This window comes from Gossypium arboreum, chromosome 11 (assembly GCF_025698485.1).
Source record: "Gossypium arboreum isolate Shixiya-1 chromosome 11, ASM2569848v2, whole genome shotgun sequence".
In the NCBI taxonomy this organism is placed as follows: domain Eukaryota; kingdom Viridiplantae; phylum Streptophyta; class Magnoliopsida; order Malvales; family Malvaceae; genus Gossypium; species Gossypium arboreum.
Genome location: NC_069080.1, coordinates 13,397,594 through 13,423,403, shown reverse-complemented (window position 1 = coordinate 13,423,403; position 25,810 = coordinate 13,397,594). Strand labels below are relative to the sequence as shown.

Genomic DNA, 25,810 nt, shown 5'->3' with positions numbered 1-25,810 from the left:
AATTTAACAAAAATTTAACAGGGACTTAAATTTTAAAAGTTAAAATTTTTGTTTTCAAAAAATTTAACCATTTGTGTTTTCTTAGATATTAATAAAATGAAAGTTCCTCAACTTTTGAAATCAAGTGATTTTCAGTAATGACAACGTGTTTGATACTTATTTTCATTTTAGAAAAAAACAAATTTATTTTTTATTTTCTGAAAATATTTTTAAATTTATTTTCAAAAACAGTATTCATTTTCTATTTATTAAAATTGAAAAATAAATTTGTAAATAGATATAAAATATTGTTTTAAACAATTTTGATATCTATTTTCTATAATAAAAACATAATTAATGAAATAAATTACATATATATGAAATCGAACCAGAGTTAATATTTGAAAATTTATTAAAAAATATTTTACGTTGTCAATTCATTTAATTTCTATTTTACAAAGCATTTTATAGTGAAAATAAACGAAAACAACTTTTATTATTTTTTACTTTTCACATATTTTCACTTTTTAAATATCATTTTTAAAAATTCAACTAAATACATTTTCTTGAATGCTTTTCATTTTCATGAAAAAGAAAATAACATTTGCTTCTCGAGACCAAATAAAACTTAATTTCTTCTTCTTCTGTTTTTATTTTATTTTTTCTTTTGGCACACAAAACTTCCTTCTCATTCCTACAATATATTGATTACACTAAAACACATAAAAAAAATAGCAATATTGTTAGTCCTTAATAAATTATCTCCATGTTCAATTTTAATTTTTATTAAATTATGTTTTTACATAATTATTTATATAAGTCTAATTCAAAAAAATTAAATTATTTCTGCTATAATTTAAATTTCTAAAACTATTGAATAATTTGAGAAAACTCAAAATCGAAACTGAAATCAAACTTTTTTTTATTAAAAAGTAAGCTTAATCAAATGAAATAAATAAATAAACTAATTTTATCTTAAAAATCTGAAAATAAAATTCAAATAAAATAAAATAGAATTTTAAAGCTTGAGTTCTGAATTGAACTCAAACTTTATGCTACTTGTGCAAACTATTTTACGAGTGACAAGAAGAAAATATTAATAATCTTTCTATTTATCTTAACATATCTAGAAAGTATCAAGGTCTCGTATATAAATAGAAAGTTCCATTAATACAAGATAATATAATTATAAGTATAGGATGTAATATATATTGCAAGTATAAGAATCAATAAAAGTTCGATCAACTATAATAATATATAGAATCAACTAATACAATATACAATAAACGAAATTGTACACACAATCTCCTTTTTCTAAATAGAATGTTGAGAAAGAAATTGAAATAAATAATAATAATAATAACGACATCTTCATTTGTTTTAATGTTTGGAAAATATATTAATGAAAAGGAAAATTCAATTGTTAAAAAGAGAAATTGAAATTTTTTAATGTTTTATTATGAATGAAAACTAGAAAAGAGATATTTGCATATGAATATGCATGTGATGCCTATGGGTTTTGCACTTTTTTGTCCTAGTGTGATGTATTCAAGTTTTTATTGTAACTGTTAAGCCCAATTTCTGCCCGGGCCCAATCAAATCAGCCCAAATTAAACACCCCACTAAACCGACCACTACCTCCATCACCTTACTAAACCATCCACTACCTCCATTACCCCCCTAACTCCATCGCCCTACTTGTTATAAGTTGTAAAATTTGGCTATAAAAGCCATGGAAAAAACTATTGTAAAGGAGAGGATTTTTTTTGAGAGAATACACATATGAAATCAAAGAGAATACAAATCAGATTTTTAAGGTAACTTTTTATATTATTCAATTTTGTTTACTTTAGTGTTCACATTTTTTCTTTACACAAACGAAAGAAGGGAAAAGAGAAGGAGTTTACCTCTGATTTTATTTTCTTTCTGATTTGGCCCCAAAGTTTTTATTTTTAATTCAATTTAACCTATTTTTTATTTTTGTTATTTTATTGTTAAATTAATTAATTTGAGCTTTATTCGCATTATTTTTATATTTGTTTTTATTATTTTCTATTAATTTAATTAATTTGAGTTATGTTTCATATTATTATATTATTTATTTATTATTATATATTTATTATGTAAATATATATATATTTTAAGCTAAGTTAATTATTTTAAATATAAATTTCTATTATACATAGACTTATTATATTATTTTTTATACCATTGTTTATTATCAATTACCATTTTATATCAAATTATTATTATTTACTATTTCTCACTATTACTAATTTAACATTGTTATTCCAATTTTTTTATATTACTATTATTCCTCATATTTAATGTTATCGTCAACATATTTTTTGTTATTATCATCATGTTTTTAATATTATTATTAATACTATTAGCACAATGTTTATTACATTATTGTATTTATTATTACTGTTGTTTTATTAATCATTTCTATTAATTACTATTATTATTATTTTTATTATTTATATATGGTTAGCATTATTCTCATATTATTATTTTCATGTTGTCTATTATCATCATTTTCAAAAAAATCTATGTCCTTAATTCATTTATCCATTAATCTTCTCTCAAAATTTTTTAAAATAAAGGTAATGTTCGGTATTTAAAGAATTCGAAGAATCATGCCTAACGTACTGGGTTTCGCTTTCTTTGTTTGTCTTGAATATTCGAATATCCTCTTACCAGTTCACTTTAAAAAATTTTCAAAATAAAGGCAATGTTCGGTATTTAAAGAATTCGAAGAATCGTGCCCTAACGTACTGGGTTTCGCTTTCTTTGTTTGTTTTGAATATTCGAATATCCTTTTAAGGCTAAAACGCACGTTTTAAAGGCAAGCTCACAATTAAAGGTAAAAAATGTTGTGTCCAAACGTACTGGATGTAATGTTTTACCTTGAGGTGAGATGGTTTTTAATACACATTTGACTTACCTAAATGTTTTAAAAGCCAATAAAAGGAGGATCGCGTTTTGAACTCTGTCAAAATCTTTAATTTTCGACATTAAGACACTAAATAATCAATCAAGTACCAATTTTGGGCGTGTCGAGGGTGCTAATCCTTCCTTGTACGTAACTGACTCCCGAACCGGTTTTCTATTTTCGCAGACCAAAATCGTCATTTTGAAAATTTTATTTATTTATTAAAAACGACCGTGTTTTGAGGTGATCCAATCACACTCTATTAAAAACGATTGGTGGCGACTCCCAACTTTTCGTTTTCAAAAGTCGATTTCCCGTTTTCAAAAAAATGGTTTTGACAGCTTGGCGACTCCGCTGGGGACCAATAAGAGGGTCGACCTGTAAATTGATTTTTTTTTGTCTTATTGTCAAAAGTTAGAAATTCGGTTTTTCTAAAAATACACGATCCTCGCTTTGCATTTTCTGTCCTTGTTGAGTTTGTTTTTTCGTTGAATTTCTTTATATACTCTCGCATCATATCGCATGACTGTTGTGGTCACACCTTTTAAGTAGGAGTGAGAAACTATGCTTTCGTGAGGTTTTCACCTCCGCATGGGCTAAGGGATCGCTTCCGAAATACATCCGTACTTATGTCTTCGTGAGGTTTTCACCTCTGCACGGGCATAAGTAGAGTGATCATGGTTGGTTGCCTGCCCTACCAAGGCCCGCCTAAAAATAGGAGGGTTTGGGTAAAATATAGGCCCAAAAATGGGCTTGGGCAAAAAACGAGGCTCGTTTAAAAATGGGCCGACCTCGGTAGGAGTTTTTGGCCTGGGCCCTGCCCAATTATATATTAATATATTTTTATTTTATTTTTAATTATTTTAAATTTTAATATAACTATTTTTATTATATTGTTAATTTGTGTATTGTTTTAAGAATTATTTTAGTATTATTTTTATTTGTTTTAATATTTATTTTTATGTTTTTAAATATATTTGATTTATTATATTTTTAAATTTTTTTATTTAATGAAATAAGGAAAAAAATTAATATGGGCCGGGCTGGGCTTAGTAATTTTATTTCGAGCCGGGCTTGGACAAAATTTTAGGCCCATATTTCGGGTCGGGCCGGGCCTGGGCCTAGTAGACGGGCCTAAAATTTTATTTGGGCCCGGCCCGAACTCGGCCCGACCCGGCCCATGATCACCTCTAGGCATAAGGAAATGTATTCCCCTGAACTTAATTGATCCATATGAACCTATAATGGGCGAGGATCGAGGAATATGCTGGTTCAGGTACCTTTACTTTAGAACTAAACCACATATAGTAAGCTGTAGGAACCCGCCTTAGGTAGAATTACACCTAGCCCTAGTGGTTTCCCGAATAGGCGTTTGATAATTTCTTGATTGCTTTGATTTCTATTCTTATGCATAATTCTGACTTGTGTTTTACCTTCTTTCTTTAATAGTGATTGCATAACATTTTCATCATAAAAGGAAGTGTCGATATACGGTTCGGTTACTAATAGAAAGTTTTGCCATGAAGGATGAATTCCTTGATAAAGTGAAAGACAACGTGTTTGTCCAAAGATGGTCGAAAAATGCACAATTAGAGAAAGGTGACAGTTTGACAAAGGAGTACACGTCGGAGTTATGGGACTTTACCTGTATTAGTGTGGTTCAGAATGATCTTCAGGAATTGAAAGAATTATGGAGTCGCTGGGATGGGGAGATGAAGCAGCTACTCTACTGTAATTATGGTGATACTCCTTATCTCCTCGATGTTAAGGTAGATAGGTATTTGTTCCGCGCCATGGCTCAATTTTGGAATTCCGCCTACAGTTGTTTTTCTTTCGGAAAGGTGGATCTAGCATCTACTGTCGAAGAATATACAGCCTTGCTTCGTTGTCCGAGGTTTCAAGTTGATAAGATTTATTCTAGAGCTGTCAATACCCCAACCTTTGTAAAGAGGTTGATGAACATCACTGGGATAAGTGAACAGTGGGTTGCGGCTCGAGTCTAGCAGAAAGGCAATAGAAAGTGTATCCATTGGGAAAATTTGAGAGATTTGATCCTAACACACCCTGATATGAAGAAAAGAGTTGATGTCTTCGCCTTGAGCGTCTATAGTTTGGTTATTTTCCCTAAGGCTTTAAGGCATGTAGATGAAGCAGTCGCCGATCTATTTGACCGATTTGGTAAAGGAGTCACTCCTGTTCCTGCAATCTTGGCTGAGACTTTCAGATCTTTGAGTGCATGTCGGAGGGAAGGTGAAGGCAGATTTATTGTGTGTGCATAACTCTTGTTAGTATGGTTTTATAGCCACTTTTGGAAGGTAGAAAAGGCCTCTTACCGACCTTTTCTCGGAGATTACTCACCTTTGAAGGAGATAGTGACCATATCGAGAAGAGATGACATAACAGAGGAAAAATGGATGGCGATACTTCAAAATCTCCAAGAGGAGGATATCGAATAGAAAGCCCCTTGGATGGTTTCTGATGAGATTCTTTACCGATGTAGGAGTTATGATTGAGTCCCTTTGTTGGGGATTTGGGGAGCCATTGGATACGCCCCTCTGCTTGTATTGAGGCAATATAGATCGAGACAATATAGATCGAGACAATTTATACCGATGACGCATGGGCTAGCTCAGAGTGAGTTCTCGTATGGGGAGAAAGACTCTAAGAAAAAGAGCCGCGAGATTTATAATGCATGGAACCAAACCTGCCGGATAAAGGGAGTTGCTGTGAATCCAATGGTAACTCCTGAGTATAATGAATGGTGGAGTAGAAGGGTTAACGATAATATCCCGAGGCCAAATTTAGAAGAAGCTCGACCGATAGAGGAATATCTGCGAGTGGTCCCCTCCGAATTGGAAATTATAAAGCAAGACTTCGAAAAGAGGACCTCAGAGTTAGAAAAGAAAATAGAGCAGTTGGAGGAGGAAAAAGTGTACTTGAAGCTGGATGTTGATGTTCAAAAATCCGAGGCTGAGAATTTGAGAAAGAGAAAGAGAGAGGTTGAGGAAGACCTGGACAGTCTGAAGACTGATTACAAGCAGCTGCATAAGTCAATTAGAAATGCTGGCTTGGGTAAAACGTTTGAACAGTGGAGGCAAGAAATCCAAGAGGAAAAGGCTAGGGCTGATTGGTGGGAGAAAAAGTTTCATGATGCTCAAGCTCGAGAAGTCACTTGTAAAAAGAGTTTGGATGATAGCCAGAATGAAAAACAGATGTTAAGAGCTCGGGTGGCAGAGTTAGGAACAGCACTACAGCAACATCGGAGTCATAACTCAGTGATTGAATTAATGGCTAGCTTAAGTAAGATCGAGAATTTGAAGGAGAAAGGAGAAGAACTTGAGACTACACTTCAGAACTATGAGAATCAAATTAATTTATTAGAAGCAAATAATGAGCAACTAAGGGAGCAGCTTCACCGATCTCAGGATCAGGTCTGAGATAGGGATTACCTCATGGGCGAAGCTATAGCTCAGATACGAGAGGTGGCTGATTATTTGTAGACTTTGGCGGTCCAAGCAGATGTGCTAGGAGTTAAATATGAGTTAAAGTCAGATCGAGGGCGAGAGTTAGCCTGCCTTCTTAGGAAAATAAAAGTTTTGGGTGTTAGGGCAAGATCGTATATGTAATTCATTTTATGTAAAAGATTTTGTTTTTCAGTGAAGTTTTCTAAATGGAATTGAATTCGAATCGATGTCTCCTTTTTGCATCCATGTCATGCATTTGCATTGCATAGCATCATAAACATTAAGTTGCACAAAAGAACCCTATTAATTAGAGATTTTTAAGTTACCCTGGAACATTACTACTATACACGGAGGAAAACAAGGGATATGGATCAGAGGTTAGAGAAATTAGAACAAATGCAAAAAAAGATGCAGGAGCAACTACAAGCTCAGAAGCAAGAACAGCTGGCTAAGATCCAGCAAGAGATGAGGGATCAAATGCTGGAGTCCCAGAAAAACATGCTGGAGTCACAAAACAACATGATAAGCCAGCTGACACAGCTGCTGAAGGGAGGGTCTGACAAAGGAAAAGGCCCTATGGATGATACTGGGAATGACAACGGTGACTCTGCTTATCCTACAAGCTTTGCCCCAGTAAACATTCAAACACAGCCACCAAGGGTGTCTGTTAATGTTAAACCTCTGTATCAAGCCGACACTTTGGCACTGGTAAACTTCCCAACTGGCTCGTGCTTTAACCCTAGAGACAATATGGCAAATCCCACGATCCCTGACTTCGATGAGGTTGAAGAGGAAAAAGTAAGGGCGGAGCTCCCAAAGCAGCTCGAGGATCGGTGCAAATGGATAGAGGAGAAGTTCAAGGAGTTAGAAAGTGCTGAGCATTATTACGTAGTTGACGCAAAGGAACTCAGTTTGGTCCTGGACTTAGTACTTCCTCCGAAGTTCAAGATGCTAGAATTTGAAAGATATAATGGAACCAGCTGCCCTGAGGCTCACATTATAATGTTCTGTCGGAGAATGACGGGATATGTTAACAATGACCAATTGTTGATTCACTGTTTTCAGGATAGTTTGACTGGGGCCGCAGCCAAATGGTACAATCAATTGAGTCGGGCTCAGGTCAAATCATGGAAGGATTTAACGCAAGCCTTCATGAAACAGTATGGCTATGTGACCGATATAGCGCGTGACAAGATTACGTTACAGAACATGGAGAAAAGGTCAGGTGAAAGCTTCAAGAAATACACCCAGAGGTGGAGGGAAGTCGCTACGCAAGTCCAACCACCACTGCTGGAAAAAGAAACGACTATGCTGTTTATTAATACCTTGAATTTAACAGGCCGATTTTGGGCCTAGTCGGAATAGTAGTTTCGGGACCACTATTTCGAGGCCAGAAAAAATTATTTTAGTATTATTTTGTGTTATAATATAATTTTATAAGTGCATGTAAATTTTGGTAAGTTAATTTTAGCGATTTCTAGTCCAATTTCGAAAAAGGACTAAATCGCGTAAAAGGTAAAACTTGAGTTTTAATACCTAAAGGTGTTAAATTGCCTTGTATTTTAAATTGGGGGTCTTTAAAGTGAAATTAGGCCATTTAAAGAGTGATGGCCGGCCATGAGACAAGGAATGAAATGGCCAAACATGTTAGGTAAGTGTTGGATGACTTATTTGACAAATAAGTAATAAAATAAAGAAAAGAAAATATCATCTTTTCTTCATCTTCTCTCCACCGAAAAAAATGGCAGCAAAGAAAGGGTTTAGAAGCTGGAAACTTTCAGCAAAGAAACTCCCTTTATAGTAAGTGATTTTAATGCTTTTTCTTGATGATTTTTACATTTTTGGAACCCCTAAAGCATGAGCTTTCATATGAGGGGTCTATTTTGAAAAATTATGAAGAGTCTAGGGTTTTGCCATGAGAGTAAATGTGTTGTTTCCTGTGTTTTTATGGAAGATTATGAGTCCTAGTTGTCTAATAAACAACTTTTGTGAAAGAAATTGCATGAAAACACCTTAAAAAGGGCTAGATTGCTAAGTTGTAAAATAAGTTGTAAATGTGTGAAATAGTTGAAATTATGAGTTGCTATAGTTATGAAAATGGTTCATCTAGACTCAAGGAGTAAAGAAATATGATAAAAATTATTTTACGAGCCTAGGGGTAATTTGGTAATTTTGGCAAAATATAGGGGCAAAATTGTAAAAATTGCCCAAGTGTGTCAATGGACTAATTTGATCAGTACATTGCTTTAATAAGTTGAATGTGATATTTTAGATGATGAAAATCGAGATTTGGACCTAGAACGGAAAGAAATCGATTAAGGGATAATTACATCTTTTTTTTCACCTTTGTGATATCGAGGTAAGTTCATGTGTAAATAATGTAGCATAATTGTTATTTTTAAGTTATTGATGTTAAATATATGATATGCTGATTTTTATCAAGAAATATATGCTTTGTGGTTATTTTCGAATAAAATGCAAGTTATGTGTATTATCTGTTAAATATAAAGTGCTACCGAGTATTGGTTTCGGTATTTTACGGAAGATGGCAAGGATATGTGTTCGAGGAAAATCCCATTTGAACCTTAGGAATAGATTAGGATACAAGTGACATGTCACTAGGATGGTTGAGCATCCGAACTCGTTGAGTTGAGTCCGAGTTCACTTATGGATGCAAATGTTCGAACTCGTTGAGTTGAGTCCGAGTTCGTGAGATGTAACTAGGCATCCGAGCTCGTTGAGTTAAGTCCGAGTTCACTTATGGATGCGAACGCCCGAGCTTGTTGAGTTGAGTCCGAGTTCACTTATGGGCGGGTTACATGGTAGCTTGGCTACATATGTGGCACTTATGTGCAAACTTTCCATATATCCGAATTATATTCCGATGTGATCAACGGGTAAAATTCTACTCAAATGGAGGAATACTCGAGATGAAAGGGACGTATTGGTAAATGTTATGAAATGGATACTTTGAACAGGTATGTACTTAACCCTCGGATTGAAAACTCGACATAACAACAATATGGTAAGATGGTAAATGAAAATGTGATATGAATGTCTCGGTGATGATTATACAAATGATGTTGTATTAATTTTGTGAACAATGATCATGAATGAGTAATTTAGCCTTGACAGATTTGAGTTACTGCAGTAGTGTAACTTTGAAAATATACTAAAAATAGTGAAAAATGAGTTAGAGACAGAATAAAGTACGAGATTAAAGCTTAATGAGTCTATTTTCACATGAAAGAAACAGGGGAAGAAAAAGAATTCCATATTGTGTGATATTTGAATTCTTGTGAAACAGGGTCTGAATGAATTCGAGATCCCCTGTTCTGACTTTAGAAATTCACCAAAAATTGTACAAAAATTATTAAGAGTCATACCTTACATGCATGGATTCCTTATTGAGTCTATTTTTAGGTGAAAAAAAACGCAATGGTCGTTGGAATTTTGTACAGGGATAAATTCGGTTTGTAGTGCACAGGGGTCAGAGTGGTCATACCCTGAAACAGGGGAGACTTTAACTAATAAACTGTACTAATTGGCCCAACCAAAAATTCTAGGAAAAAATTAGTAAGTAGGCATATGAGTCTAATTTCAAGAGAAATAGACGAGAACATTATTCGAGTCTTGTACTATGAGATAATTGAACTTTAGTACAGAAGGGTCGGAACTGTCAGACAGTGAATCAGGGGTAACTTTGAGGAATAAACTGTACTATTTGGCTTAACCAAAAATTCTGAAAATTTTATGAAAGAAATTAAAATAAGTCTAGTTTCAGGGAAAATTAACGGAACTTAATTTGGAGTTTCTTACCTTCAGATATAAATAATTTAGTGACCGTTGCTCAGAAAGACAGCTTGTAGTGAACTTGAGAATATGTTGTAAACATTGATAAAACAAGTTAATGAGTGCTTATTGTTTTCATATGAACTTACTAAGCGAAAGCTTACCCCCCTCTTCTTTCCCATGTTTTCTAGAGTTTCCAGGTTAGCTCGGGTTGGAGGCCGTCAGAGATATTATCACACTGTCAAGCTAACGCTATTGGTGTAGTGATTTCAAGTACTTTGAGCCTATGACCTGTATAGGAGTTTAAATATTAGAGTATGTGATATGGCTTTAACCATATGTGTTGGCTTATTTTGATTATGGGGTTGTAAATCTATTTTAATTATGCATGCATGTGCTATGGTATTATGTGATGAGTTTATAATGATTATAGTATGAATGTGGTAAAGATGTGAGTAAAATCTATGGTATCTATTGCATGTGAAATTGCCATAATCATGACATGTTAGGAATGTTTAAGTACCTAATTTTGCCATGTTGTTTGCTATTGTATAAGTATGCATGTATCTATTGTGAGTGTAACAAAATGGCTTGGAAAATAGCCTTGTATTTGTCCAGGTTTTTGGACACGGGTTTGGGACACGGGCGTGTCCCTAGCAGACGGGCGTGTGCTCTATACCCACACGGGTGTATGAAGCCTTGATGCAAGAGATTTTCTAAGTTTTTCATGAGTTCTCGGTTGGGTCCCGAACCACTCCGGATGTATGTTTTGGGCCTCGTAAGCCCGTATATGGGACAGATTGTATGTGAAAATAAAAGTTTTTAATTATTTGAGATTTCATGGCCCTGTTTAGTATGGAAGTGCTAGTAAAAGTCAGGTAGCACCTCGAACCCCGTCTCGGCGTCGGATGTGGGCAAGGGGTGTTACATTTAGTGGTATCAGAGCATGGTTTAGTCGGTTCTCGGACTAACCTAGCGTAAGAGAGTCTAGCTATACATGCCATAGTATTACTCGTGATAGTGTGATATCTCTCGGCCTTAATAAAACTGTTGATTAAGACAGGAATGAGTTCCAACCGAGCAAATCTTGATAGAGGTAAGAGTAAAGTTGAGATTATTGAATCATGCTTATGATATGCTGAAAATTGGGAAAGGTATGAAAAGAAATCCATGTTTTTTTTATATGAACTAGTATTCATTATGTGATACTCTTGAGATAAAGAATATGAAATAGTGGAGTAAAACACAGTTTGTAACACTCTCTAACCCCAAACCGTCCCCGGAATAGGGTTACAGGGCATTACCGAAAACAGACAAACTTTATTATTACAAATCGAAAATAACCACAAAATTATACTCAAAATAAGGTTAATTACCCTTATCGAGGTTCTACGGACCTAATATGAACCTTTCGTGGGGTTAGGATTCGAATCCTAACTCTACAGGCCTCCCTGAAACACTAAACACAATTATACAAACCAATCCAATTCACTTCCACATAACATGTAACTATATACCATTCATTTCATAAACTTAGGAATCGTCCCTTTATACGTCAAACTCCTTAAAGTTTATACACCATCTTTTACATTCAAAACATTAAATATATACAAATGACCACCTAAAACCTAGTACATGCCACATTACCAAAAGATAAGATTTTTACCACAAAATGAGCTGGAGTCGGAGATGATTTTGAATGCAGAACCGGACTCTATTTTACCTAACTCACATACGGAAAACAACAATCAGACACTGAGTATTGAAAATACTCAGTGGTATTATCATAATTCAATTCATAACATCAAATCAAGTTCAAAACATAAATGCACAAGTAGTCAATTGAATATGCCAATTCATGTCATATTAATGTCATTCAAATGATTATAAAATTTTCACCGACATGTAAACACTTAATTCATAACACTTTCATGTATACATAATTCATAAACATAAAGTTCATGCTTTCAACTTCACAACACAATTTCTTTTCACATTTCATATCATCATTTTCTTCCACCTTTCATTCGATAATTCAGATAATCAGATTTAGATAATTTTGCTCATTTCACTTATAGGCCCTATTAACCTGACTCGGACCAAGGTGGATACTCGGATCCAACCAAACACACCAGAGTGGCGACCAACGCCTCATCGGATAGTTTGAAGTAAATCAGATCTATGGCACACCAAGTACCTCATCGGCCAAGCCGAAGCAATGTGGCTACCAAAGCCTCATCGAAACTATCCAAAGTAAATCTATGGCACACCTAGTGCCTCATCGACTCGAGGTCGAAGAATCCCTGAATACTTCCAATCCTATGGCATGTCAATTATATCCACTAAGCCCGACTAGTTAATAGGGTTTCGATCATATTTCCATTTCCGAAACATTTTCACATTTCAATCAATTCTCTTATATTTCTCAATGTAATCACAACTAATCATCAATTCACATTCAAGTCATTTTCACGCACATTCATATATATATATATATATATATTACAATTAAATATGCAATAATAAATACTTTGAATTATGATAATACAAACCGATTTTCCCCGAGCTATTCCTCGACTACTTTCTCTTTCCCCTTTGTATTGGATGCCTCGGTTCCTTTGTTTGCTACGAAAATTAGCATAATTATAATTAATTAATATAATACAATCCAATTTAATTCATGAGTATAAACATGCAAATTTGAACATTTTTTTTAAGATATATAATTTTACCAATAAGCTGTCTATTTGAGTCATTGTTACTAAATTATTTATATCTTGATCTACGAAACTCCAAATTAATATCCGTAAATTTTCCTTGAAACTAGACTCATATATATTCTCACCATTAAATTTTCAGAATTTTTGGTCTAGCCAATTAGTACAGTTTATTCATTAAATACTCCCCTGTTACTCCATTCGACGGTTCTGACCTCTCTCTACTAAAAATCAATTATCTCATTGTATAGAACTCGAATAAGGTTCTTATTTATTTATTTTAAAACTAGATTCATTAAGGAGTTCACACATTTAAATTATACTCCATAATAATTTTTTTACAATTTTTAATGGTTTTCCAAAGTCAAAACAGAGTGTCTCGAAATCACCCTGACCCAGTCTTACAAAATTTCAAATATCTCTTGATTCATAAATTCATTGCTTACACTGTTTCCACTATAAGAAACTAGACCCAATAAGATTTAATTTCATATCTTATTCATCCTATAATTCAATTCCTACAATTTTTAGTGAATTTTCAAAGTCAGACCATTGCTACTTCCCAAAACTGTTTTGATGTAAAATGCTAATAACCAAGTTTATAACACAAATTCACACCTTATTTCTATTCAATTTCCATCAAAATATTCATATAACTATCAAATTTTCATCATTTTTCTATAATTCCGAATTTCTTTCAATTTAATTCCTAAAACTCAAAACTTATGGCTTGTTTTACAATTAAGTCCTTAATTCAATTCAAATTCAAAATTTTATCAAATTAATCCCTAATTTCATCATTTCTTCAACATAAACCCTAATCAAACCTTCATTAATTTTCAATATTTTCTCACGAATTCAAGAAAATCTTTCTCTAAAGCTTCAAAAATACCAAAATTAGAAAGGAAAGGGCTTAATTAACTTACCAATTTAACTTTCAAGCTTCAATTCTCCAATTTTTCCCTTTTTTTTTTCTTCCTTTCCTTTCTTTCTCTGTTTCGTGAGCTTCTCTGTTCTTTTCTATCTTACTTTTTCTTTTATTTCCTTTTTATTTACTTTACTTTTAATAATAATAATTTAATATATATTTTAACACATAAAAATCTCACATTTTTATGGTTGTGCCGCCTCACTTAGGACAAATGACATAATTACCATTTTGGTCCTTTTTATTTTCTTTTAATCTATAATTTAACTTTCACACTTTATTCAATTTGGTCCTTTTACTTAGTCACTCTTAATTAAATTAAATTCACTTAATTAAACTCTAATTTAACTCATAATTATCCTCATAAATATTTTTAATAAATATTTACGGACTTAATTTCCTAAGACGGAGGCCCTACGACTTGTTTTTCCGGTGCCCGGAAATTTGGGTCATTACACAGTTAAGTTGTGAAAAATGCTTTTATGCATGTTAGTATTCATACGATGTTAAATGTCCAACTTGATTTGGCCAAGTGTTTAGGAAAAGAAAGAAATTTGCTTGAAATGATAGAATGTATGTATGAATGCTTTTATTGCATGATTAATAATCAGTATTTACATGAGGTTGACATTTATGTCTAGATTGATAAAGTCAAGATGCAGTAATGTTATGCTTTATAATCTCAGTTACAGAATCATAAATGTCACAATAGCATGAAAGTTGTAATGAAAGATCAAATTGGGTGGAACGCAGGGAATGAGTACGATCGTTCACTAATGAATTAACGGAAAAGACTATGGTTGGACCATAGCAATACATGAGATTTGTGTGCCAGTGTAAGACCATGTCTGGGACATGGCATCGGCATTGAGACGAGGGCTAGTGTAAGACATGTCTGGGACATGCATCAGCCATATTATGAGAGCCAGTGTAAGACATGTCTGGGACATGCATCGGCACGGTTACATGTGTCAGTGTAAGATCTGTCTGGGACACGGCATCGACACAGATAGACGAAAGCTAGTACAAGACCATAGTTGGACTATGGCATCAAGTAAACGATGTACTCAAAACCGTAAGACGTTCTCCAATTTGATAAATATTGGCAAGTGATTAAGATTAGATATGGAAACTTGATAAGACATTAAGGGTAATTTGAGAAAAAAGAAATGAAAGTTTGAGTTATGATAAATTCACTTATGTTTAGCTAATATTCACATGAAATAAAGTTACATGTATTACTGAGATATGTGAAAATGTGTTTATAACAAGTTGGAAATTTGAAATGTTTGAATCAATATGCGTAAAGCTATGCTGTTGTTGAATATGTATTTGCTTGAGAGTCAAAAGTTTAGAGGCTTTACAATCTTCGCCCCCTTACCAGAATAGAGTTATACGATGAGATTCTCGAGAGATATGTTGCATAAGCTTGCAAAAGTGAAACTGAAGAGTACAAAAATGGAATAGTATGAGATTAGCGAAGACAGAATTAGTTAGAGGAATAATGTCGGACTTGCACAGATGTCTGAGTATGACGAATTCAATTAAACAAAAGTGATGGTTATCTTTCTCTTTTGAGTATTCTATGTTTTCCTCTATTCTGGGGAATACGTATGGTTATCCCTTTCGAGTGGGAATTCTATTGTGTGAGGATGCTGGAGACTGTGATATTAGATGAAAAGTTCTATTGGTCCAGTTAGTTATGATCTACATTTCCCCATCTCTTCAGATTTTTATTCTGATATATTGGAATGAAGTTGACATTAAAAATCTATGTAAGATTATTCTGATGTTCTATTGATTATGGTTTATATATGCGAGAATTATATTATCTCAGTTACGAGAAATTCTAGAGCGTCTGCATGTAGTTTCTTACGGTTTTCTCCGAGGATTTTCTGGATCATCTTTATTATTTTCTTTTGGATTATATTCTCGAATTTCTGGTATAGTCTTTATATCTTGGAATTTCTTATATTGGCTTTTCTCTCGTTCTTGTTTCGAGAATTATCGAGCTTAGCTTATCTTTACGAGTAATCTTTGACTTGCGATATTAAAATCTATTATGATTATGCTTCTGACTCAACTATAAAAGTGTGGGGATTTCGGTTTAGAGATTTCTTTAAAATTCACAGGGTAAAGAATGGTTATTCGCAAAAGTAAATCTAAGTTATGTGCATTTAAGTTTATTTTACGGTTTGAGAATCTTTATTACGTGTTCTTTGGTAAGTAGTCGATCTGATCGAAATGATGGGGTTTTATTCTTGAAAGTATGTTATGGAAACATATTAGTTGGATTTCTCTTGTTCGAGAGATGTTATAAGTATAGTTATCCTGATTAATAAAGAGACTATATCTATGAAGTTGGAATCATTTGATTCATGTTAGTAAAGTTTCTAAACAGTTGATGATCAGAGTATAGAAATGTGGCTATAAGTGGTAAATTAAACAAGTACAGCATGATTCGACTTTTAATTTGGAATTGCAAGGAAGATTTGATTTCTGGTTTCTGTTACTATTATTTCAGAGTAAGATTAGTGTACTGAGAAATTTCAGGCTATGCAGAGAATTGTGTACAGAATTCACAGCAGTCTTTTGTTTATTCTTCCAAAGGATGTTAAATTGACTACCGGGTAAAGCCGATTATCAGATATATTCAAGATTATAATTGTCAGTTCTGACATTGAAAGAGAAAATTGAGAAATGATTAGTATGAATTTCGTATCGAGATGTCTCTCTTCTCCGGGAAATAAGAGATACCATATTGGATTTTGATAGATTGATGATAGTAGTCTTCATGACTATTCTGGTATATACAGAGGTATTGTTAGTTGGGTTTGGACAAGTTCTGCTTCTAAGCTTATAGTTCTTAAAATATCAGTTTTCAGTATTTCAAATTGAGCCGAGAATTTTATGGTAATTGTGGAAAGATTACGGAAATCATGAGTATGAGTTTCAGCTGAGTTGTTTTGTAAGTTCTGAGAGAAAAATATAAGTCACTCGTGAAAGTAGAGAGCAATTTTTTTTTCTGGTAAGATTTTCGGGGACGAAAATCCCTAAAGGGGGGAAGAAATGTAACAGGCCGATTTTGGGCCTAGTCAGAACAGTAGTTTCGGGACCACTATTCGAGGCCAGAGAAAATTATTTTAGTATTATTTTGTGTTATAATATAATTTTATAAGTGCATGTAAATTTTGGTAAGTTAATTTTAGCGATTTCTAGTCCAATTTCGAAAAAGGACTAGATCGCGTAAAAGGTAAAAGTTGAGTTTTAATACCTAAAGGTGTTAAATTGCCTTGTATTTTAAATTGAGGGTCTTTAAAGTGAAATTAGGCCATTTAAAGAGTGATGGCCGGCCATGAGATAAGGAATGAAATGGTCAAACATGTTAGGTAAGTGTTGGATGACTTATTTGACAAATAAGTAATAAAATAAGGAAAAGAAAATACCATCTTTTCTTCATCTTCTCTCCATCGAAAAAAAATCGCAGAAAAGAAAGGGTTTAGAAGCTGGAAACTTTCAGCAAAGAATCTCCCTTTATAGTAAGTGATTTTAATGCTTTTTCTTGATGATTTTTACATTTTTGAAACCCCTAAAGCATGAGCTTTCATATGAGGGGTCTATTTTGCAAAATGGTGAAGAGTCTAGGGTTTTGCCATGAGAGTAAATATGTTGTTTCCTGTGTTTTTATGGAAGATTATGAGTCCTAGTTGTCTAATAAACAACTTTTGTGAAAGAAATTGCATGAAAACACCTTAAAAAGGGCTAGATTGCTAAGTTGTAAAATGAGTTGTAAATGTGTGAAATAGTTGAAATTATGAGTTGCTATAGTTATGAAAATGGTTCATCTAGACTCAAGGAGTAAATAAATGTGATAAAAATTATTTTACGAGACTAGGGGTAATTTGGTAATTTTGGCAAAATATAGGGGCAAAATTGTAAAAATTGCCCAAGTGTTCAATGGACTAATTTGATCAGTACATTGTTTTAATAAGTTGAATGTGATATTTTAGATGATGAAAATCGAGATTTGGACCTAGAACAGAAAGAAATCGATTAAGGGATAATTACGTCTTTTTTTTCACCTTTGTGGTATCGAGGTTAGTTCATGTGTAAATAATGTAGCATAATTGTTATTTTTATGTTATTGATGTTAAATATATGATATGCTGATTTTTATCATGAAATATATGCTTTGTGGTTATTTTCGAATAAAATGCAAGTTATATGTATTATCTATTAAATATAAAGTGCTACCGAGTATTGGTTTCGGTATTTTACGGAAGATGGCAAGGATATGTGTTCGAGGAAAATCCCATTTGAACCTTAGGAATAGATTAGGATACAAGTGACATGTCACTAGGATGGTTGAGCATCCGAACTCGTTGAGTTTAGTCCGAGTTCACTTATGGATGCGAATGTTCGAACTCGTTGAGTTGAGTCCGAGTTCGTGAGATGTAACTAGGCATCCGAGCTCGTTGAGTTAAGTCTGAGTTCACTTATGGATGCGAACGCCCGAGCTTGTTGAGTTGAGTCCGAGTTTACTTATGGGCGGGTTACATGGTAGCTTGGCTACATATGTGGCACTTATGTGCAAACTTTCCATGTATCCGAATTATATTCCGATGTGTTCAACGGGTAAAATTCTACTCAAATGGAGGAATACTCGAGATGAAAGGGACGTATTGGTAAATGTTATGAAATGGATACTTTGAACAGGTATGTACTTAACCCTCGGGTTGAAAACTCGACATAACAACAATATGGTAAGATGGTAAATGAAAATGTGATATGAATGTCTCGGTGATGATTATACAAATGATGTTGTATTAATTTTGTGAACAATGATCATGAATGAGTAATTTAGCCTTGACAGATTTGAGTTACTGTAGTAATGTAACTTTGAAAATACACTAAAAATAGTGGAAAATGAGTCTGAGACAGAATAAAATATGAGATTAAAGCTTAATGAGTCTATTTTCACATGAAAGAATCAGGGGAAGAAAAAGAATTCCATATTGTGTGATATTTGAATTCTTGTGAAACAGGGTCTAAATGAATTTGAGATCCCCTGTTCTGACTTTAGAAATTCACGAAATATTGTAAAAAAATTATTAAGAGTCGTACCTTACATGCATGGATTCCTTATTTAGTCTATTTTTAGGTGAAAAAAAAGTCATGGTCGTTGGAATTTTGTACAGGGAGAAATTCGGTTTGTAGTGCACAGGGGTCAGAGTGGTCATACCCTGAAACATGGGAGACTTTAATTAATAAACTGTATTAATTGGCCCAACCAAAAATTCTAGAAAAAAATTATTAAGTAGACATATGATTCTAGTTTCAAGAGAAATAGACAAAAACATTATTGGAGTCTTGTACTATGAGATAATTGAACTTTAGTACAGAAGGGTCGGAACTGTCAGACAGTGAATCAGGGGTAACTTTGAGGAATAAACTGTACTATTTGGCTTAACCAAAAATTTTGAAAATTTTATGGAAGAAAGGGAAATAAGTCTAGTTTCAGGTAAAATTAGCGGAACTTAATTTGGAGTTTCTTAGCTCCAGATATAAATAATTTAGTGACTGTTGCTCAGAAAGACAGCTTGTAGTGAACTTGAGAATATGTTGTAAACATTGATAAAACAAGTTAATGAGTGCTTATTGTTTTCATATGAACTTACTAAGCGAAAGCTTACCCCCTCTCTTCTTTCCCATGTTTTCTAGAGTTTCCAGGTTAGCTCGAGTTGGAGGCCGTCAGAGATATTATCACACTGTCAAGCTAACGCTATTGGTGTAGTGATTTCAAGTACTTTGAGCCTATGGCCTGTATAGGAGTTTAAATATTAGAGTATGTGATATGGCTTTAACCATATGTGTTGGCCTATTTTTATTATGGGGTTGTAAATCTATTTTAATTATGCATGCATGTGCTATGGTATTATGTGATGAGTTTATAATGATTATAGTATGAATGTGGTAAAGATGTGAGTAAAATCTATGATATCTATTGCATGTGAAATTGCCATAATCATGACATGTTAGGAATGTTTGAGTACCTAATTTTTCCATGTTGTATGTTATTGTATAAGTATGCGTGTATCTATTGTGAGTGTGGCAAAATGGCTTGAAAAATAGCCTTGTATTTGTCCAGGTTTTTGGACACGGGTTTGGGACACGGGCGTATGCTCTATACCCACACGGGCGTATGAAGCCTTGATGCAAGAGATTTTCTAAGTTTTTTATGAGTTCTTGGTTGGGTCTCGAACCACTCCGGATGTATGTTTTGGGCCTCGTAAGCCCGTATATGGGACAGATTGTATGTGAAAATAAAAGTTTTTAATTATTTGAGATTTCATGGCCCTGTTTAGTATGGAAGTGTTAGTAAAAGTCAGGTAGCACATCGAACCCCGTCCCGGAGTCGGATGCGGGCGAGGGGTGTTACATTGAAGGCACCTTTCATTAATCATATGTTGGGGAGCGAGACTAAGTGTTTCGCAGACATAGTGATGTCTGGTGAAATGATAGAAAATGCAATAAGGTGCGGGAAGATAGAAACGGGGGAAAGCACGAGAAAGTCAGCCCCAAAGAAAAAGGAAAGTGAGGTAAGCAATGTGAGCTCAGGCTATTCAAAACCTGTCATCGTCAATCAATCGAGAACGGTAGTCACAGGCCAACAAGCTTCACCAAGGCAAGAGCCCAGCACCAGGAGAGATACGGAGAGGATACAGTTTACCCCTATCCCAGTGACATATAAAGAGCTATACAAAAGATTATTTGATGCTCATGTTGTAGCACCGTTATACTCAAAACCCGTGCAACCTCCATACCCTAAGTTGTACAATGAAAACGCCCAATGCGAATACCACGCGGAAATCACGGGGCAGTCGATAGAAAATTGCATCCCTTTTAAGAAGTTAGTCGAAAGGCTCGCTGAAATGGGTATTGTGAAGTTCGACAACAGGTCTGGCGTAGAAAATCTGTTACCCAACCATGCTGATGAGGGGGTAAACGCAATAATCGATGATGCGGAGAAAAGAATTTGACAGGCATTCACCTTTGCATACTTGGGAGTGTTTTAAACGATGGGACGGTGGAAGAGATCCCTGTATTTTTTTGGGCTAATCTAGAGTCATATTCAAAACACACTTGTTACTTTAAGCCTAGAGGCAATAAGAATCATTTTGTGAAATAGGCTTATGTCTAGCGTCTTTATTTCAATGAAATACATTCTTTTGTTTCTTATTTCAAACATCTGTTCTTTACCATTTCATTCATGATCATACCACACGAGTAAATATTCTTGGTTTCTCTTGTTCTTCAAATTTTCTTTTATCCTTATAACAGGTCTCCAGATATCAATGATATGAGTGACACTGTTGCTAACTTAGAATCTCCTTTTGAGCGAGATATGTGTTTAGTGGGACCTCAAGACTTTGAAGATGACTAGGATTGTAGCTTATCTCATGATCTGTTGATGACGGTGAACAAGATGAGAAGCAAACCTCATGTTGCAAAGAATCAGTGAAACCCATAATCTTCTTCTATATGGGGCATGTGTGCCGTCAGGCTGATTTCGCCAAAAGCCTCTGACGAGTATCGATTCTTTTTGTAGTCGTTGATTATGTTGCCAAGTGGACAGAAGCTGCCTCATATGTCAATGATGCGAGGTCAATAGCCAGCATTTTCTATGTTAGTATGGAGTACCGAAAGGGACCATATCTGACGATGTACTAAATTTAAATAGCAGTACGATATCTAAAGCATCCGGGCTGTTCAATATTAAATAGCATATCACCCGAAAATGAACGGTGCAAAAAAAAAAAAAGGATCATGGGAGCCTCTATCAGAACCTCCACCGGGGTAACGTTTTTCATTGATTTATGGAATGAATGCAATTTTGGCAAGGTCTCTTCTCCACAAGTTTCGTCAGAGTTGAGTAAATCCAATTCCGATGATCAAGTGAACTTGATTGAAAAAGGAGGTCGAAAATTATCCGTTACGGTCAAATGATACGAAGTGATGACGGAAAAATCATTCCAAAAAATTTCATTAAGGAAACTTAGTTTTGAGAAGGATCCTTCCTATAAAAAAGGATCTCAGTGAAAATGGATGTCAAATTGGGAATGACCTTATCCCTGGTGGGGGCATTGATGTTGATTAAGATAAATGAAAAGAACTTGCCTGACCATGTGAACTTGGATTTAATCGAAGAATACTTCACTTTCAAAAACAAAAAAAAAAAGAGAAAAAGGAAAGAGAAAAAAGGAAAAACAAAAAGAAGAGAAAAACAAAAAAGAGAAAGAAAAGAAAAGCAAATGAGAGGCCAAGGCGAAAACTCGCAAAGGACGCTTTGAGACCAAAGGGGATTTGAGTTGAAAACCTGAAAGGGCGGCTCAAATTTGGATCGAAAGTGGGGCTTACAGTAGTCTTACTATGCCTGAGTTAACAATGAGGAAGTATGCTACATCTTGGGGCATTGACAAAGTACTTCGGATCACCTAAACACATGTTGAGCTCAAATGGTCATCAAGAAGTTTGTACAGAGAAGCTCAGGCTGCGATATCTAGGGCACTTAATTTTCTATCTTACCCATGTTTACTATCATTGGTTGCCTTATTCTTTTCGAGATACGCCCCAATTATTTTTATTTTATTACCTTAGATATCTCCGATTACTTTAATTGTTGCGAGCTATGCTCTTAATTAATTTCATTCTTATCCCTTGCCATGATCTCTTTCAAGCATTTCGCATTGAAATATAGATTAAAATATTTCCACAAAGGAGATTTTGCTTATGACTCTAGAAGTTTCTAAATAATACGGGAATCTGAAACATGACTGTTGTTTAGAATTTACCGAGCCTAAGGGTTGGAATTGTCTAAGGGACTACCCCTTAAGATTTTCTGTCAAATATATCAGAGACAAATATTGCATCGAAGGTACAATCTTGACGAATAGCAAGCAATGTCAACCCAAGCTTTAAAAGGGGATCATTCTCGAGAGAAAGATGGTATTTTGCATCCATGCAAATATCGAGCATATACATCTGGTCATGACACCCAAGGAATGGTGTAGCAGACCAAATTAATGGAAGAAGAGTCAAATCATGTACCCTTAAAATTACAGGGGGAATGAATTGAAGAGGAATTAGATTATATTCCCTCGAGTTGCAGTAGGAGAGTTTGAAGATGGTGCAAGCCTTATATCCCATGAAGTACAGTGGACTGGACCTTGAAATTATAGTGGGGCAAACCAGTTGAAGAAAATGGATTGTTTCTATGAGTTTTCTATCGGAAAGTAGCAGCTGAACAAGAAAGACTCATGTCAGTGAAGCGATAGCCTTAACAGACAGCGAGTTATGGGAGCCCAAGCATTAAAATGGGATTATTTTCATGACATTCTGCATTCGTACAAATGTCATTCATAATACATTTAGTTAGGGGCATTTGATTCATATTGATCATAGCATCCTAATCATTTAGCATAAGCATAAACCACAGAAAATCACTTCTACAGATGGATTCCCCAGTGGACAGTGTAGCAAGATTGATTAAAATTACAGATTTCAGCAAGCCTTATCCCACTGAGCAGGAGTGGAACAGGCTAAATATAGCAGATCTCATCCTACTGGAAGGAGTGGAATAGATCAAATTTCGACAGATCTTATCTTCGCTGATTAGGAGCGGAGCAGATCAAATTTTGGCGAATCTTACCTCCATGTATCGGCAATGGAGCAGATTTCAGCCACCAGCCTTATCTTCACTGAGGAGTGAAGCAGGCTAAATAGAGCAGATCTCATCCCACTGGCTGGAGTGGAACAGATCAAATTTTGACAGATCTTATCTTCGCTAAGCAGGAGCGGAGCAGATCAAATTTTGGCGAATCTTATCTCCATGTATCGGTAATGGAGCAGATTTCAGCCACAAGCCTTATCCCACTGAGCAGGAGTGGAACAGGCTAAATATAGCAGATCTCATCCCACTGGCAGGAGTGGAACAGATCAAATTTCAGCGAATCTTGTCTCCATGTATCGGCAATAGAGCAGATTTCAGCCACCAGCCTTATCTTCACTGAGCAGGAGTGGAGCAGGCTAAACTCTAGATCTTATCTTCGCTGAGCAGGAGTGGAGCAGATCAAATTTTGACGAATCTTATCTCCATGTATCGGCAATGGAGCAGATTCAAACCACCAGCGTTATCCCACTGAGCAGGAGTGGAACAGGCTAAATATAGCAGATCTCATCCCACTGGCAGGAGTGGAACATATCAAATTTTAGCGGATCTTATCTCAATGTATCGGCAATAGAGCAGATTCAAACCACCAGTCTTAACCCCCTAAGCAGTAGGGTAACAGGCTAAAGTTTACAAACTTGGGCTCGCCGAGTAGTGGCAGAGCAGATCAAAGATACACGCCTTAACCCCCTAAGCAGTAGGGTAACAGGCTAAAATTTACAGATCTAGGCTCGCCGAGCAGTGGCGGAGCAGGTCGAAGACTCGCCTTAACCCCCTAAGCAGTAGGGTAACAGGCTAAAGTTTACAGACTCAGGCTCGCCGAGCAGTGGTGGAGCAGGTCAAAGACTCACTTTAGCCCCCTAAGCAATAGGGTAACAGGCTAAAATTTACAGATCCTAGCTCTCCGAGCAGTGGTGGAGCAGGTCGAAGACTCGCCTTAACCCCCTAAGCAGTAGGGTAACAGGCTAAAATTACAGATCTTATTTTCGTTGAGCAAGAGCGGATCAGATAAAGTTCCAACAAATCGTATCTTCATTTAGAAGCAATAGGATGCAGTGGGTTGCGATAAGGTTACACCAAGAAGCCAAGATCTAACAGGACCGGGCAAAATTGGCTTTTGTAATCTTTGCTTCGTTCCTATTACATGACAACAAGCAAAGAGGGGCAGCTGTTAAGCCCAATTTCTGCCCGGGCCCAATCAAACCAGCCCAAATTAAACACCCCACTAAACCGACCACTAACTCCATCACCCTACTAAACCATCCACTATCTCCATCACCCCCATACCTTACTAAACCATCCACTACCTCCATCACCCCACTAACTCCATCACCCTACTTGTTATAAGTTGTAAAATTTGGCTATAAAAGCCATGGAAAAAACTATTGTAAAGGGGAGGATTTTTTTGAGAGAATACACATATGAAATCAAAGAGAATACAAATCAGATTTTTAAGGTAACTTTTATATTATTCAATTTTGTTTACTTTATGCGTTCACATTTTTCTTTACACAAACGAAAGAAGGGAAAAGAGAGGAGTTTACCTCGACTTTATTTCCGATTCGATTTCGCCAAAGTTTTCATTTTAATTCAATTTAACCCTTTTTATTTTTGTTATTTTACTTATAAATTAATTAATTTGAGCTTTATTCGCATTAGTTTTATATTTGTTTTTATTATTTTCTATTAATTTAATTAATTTGAGTTATGTTTCATATTATTATATTATATTATTTATTATTATATATTTATTATGTAAATATATATATTTTAAGCTAAGTTAATTATTTTAAATATAAATTTCTATTATACATAGACTTATTATATTATATTTTTATACCATTGTTTATTATCGGTTACCATTTTTATATCAAATTATTATTATTTACTATTTCTCACTATTACTAATTTAACATTGTTATTCCAATTTTTTTATATTACTATTATCCCTCATATTTAATGTTATCGTCAACATATTTTTTGTTATTATCATCATGTTTTTAATATTATTATTAATACTATTAGCACAATGTTTATTACATTATTGTATTTATTATTACTGTTTTTTTATTAATTATTTCTATTAATTACTATTATTATTATTATTTTTATTATTTATATATGGTTAGCATTATTCTCATATTATTATTTTCATGTTGTCTATTATCATCATTTTCAAAAAAATCTATGTCCTTAATTCATTTATCCATTGATCTTCTCTCAAAATTTTTCAAAATAAAGGTAATGTTCGGTATTTAAAGAATTTGA

The 25,810-nt window shown here is 34.4% G+C and overlaps 1 protein-coding gene and 2 long non-coding RNA genes across 3 annotated transcripts; all 3 read left to right on the top strand.

Annotated features, from left to right (window-relative positions):
- Positions 1-5,526: 5,526 nt before the first annotated feature.
- On the top strand, positions 5,527-6,351 carry LOC108471463 (protein CROWDED NUCLEI 2-like). The gene has a single exon (XM_017773077.1). It carries the CDS (start codon positions 5,527-5,529, stop codon positions 6,349-6,351), a length of 825 nt encoding a protein of 274 aa, XP_017628566.1.
- A 1,720-nt stretch (positions 6,352-8,071) lies between these two features.
- LOC128283470 (uncharacterized) lies at positions 8,072-10,618 on the top strand. The gene is made up of 3 exons (XR_008273825.1): positions 8,072-8,178; positions 8,651-8,737; positions 10,362-10,618. It is a non-coding gene; the product is annotated as an uncharacterized LOC128283470 (long non-coding RNA).
- A 6,683-nt stretch (positions 10,619-17,301) lies between these two features.
- LOC128283604 (uncharacterized) lies at positions 17,302-19,793 on the top strand. The gene is made up of 3 exons (XR_008273990.1): positions 17,302-17,354; positions 17,826-17,912; positions 19,537-19,793. It is a non-coding gene; the product is annotated as an uncharacterized LOC128283604 (long non-coding RNA).
- The last annotated feature ends 6,017 nt before the right edge of the window (positions 19,794-25,810 follow it).

Bases quoted from the DNA above. Each gene is read 5' to 3' on its own strand.
- LOC108471463 (XM_017773077.1), top strand. From the start codon at position 5,527: ATGACGCATGGGCTAGCTCAGAGTGAGTTCTCGTATGGGGAGAAAGAC.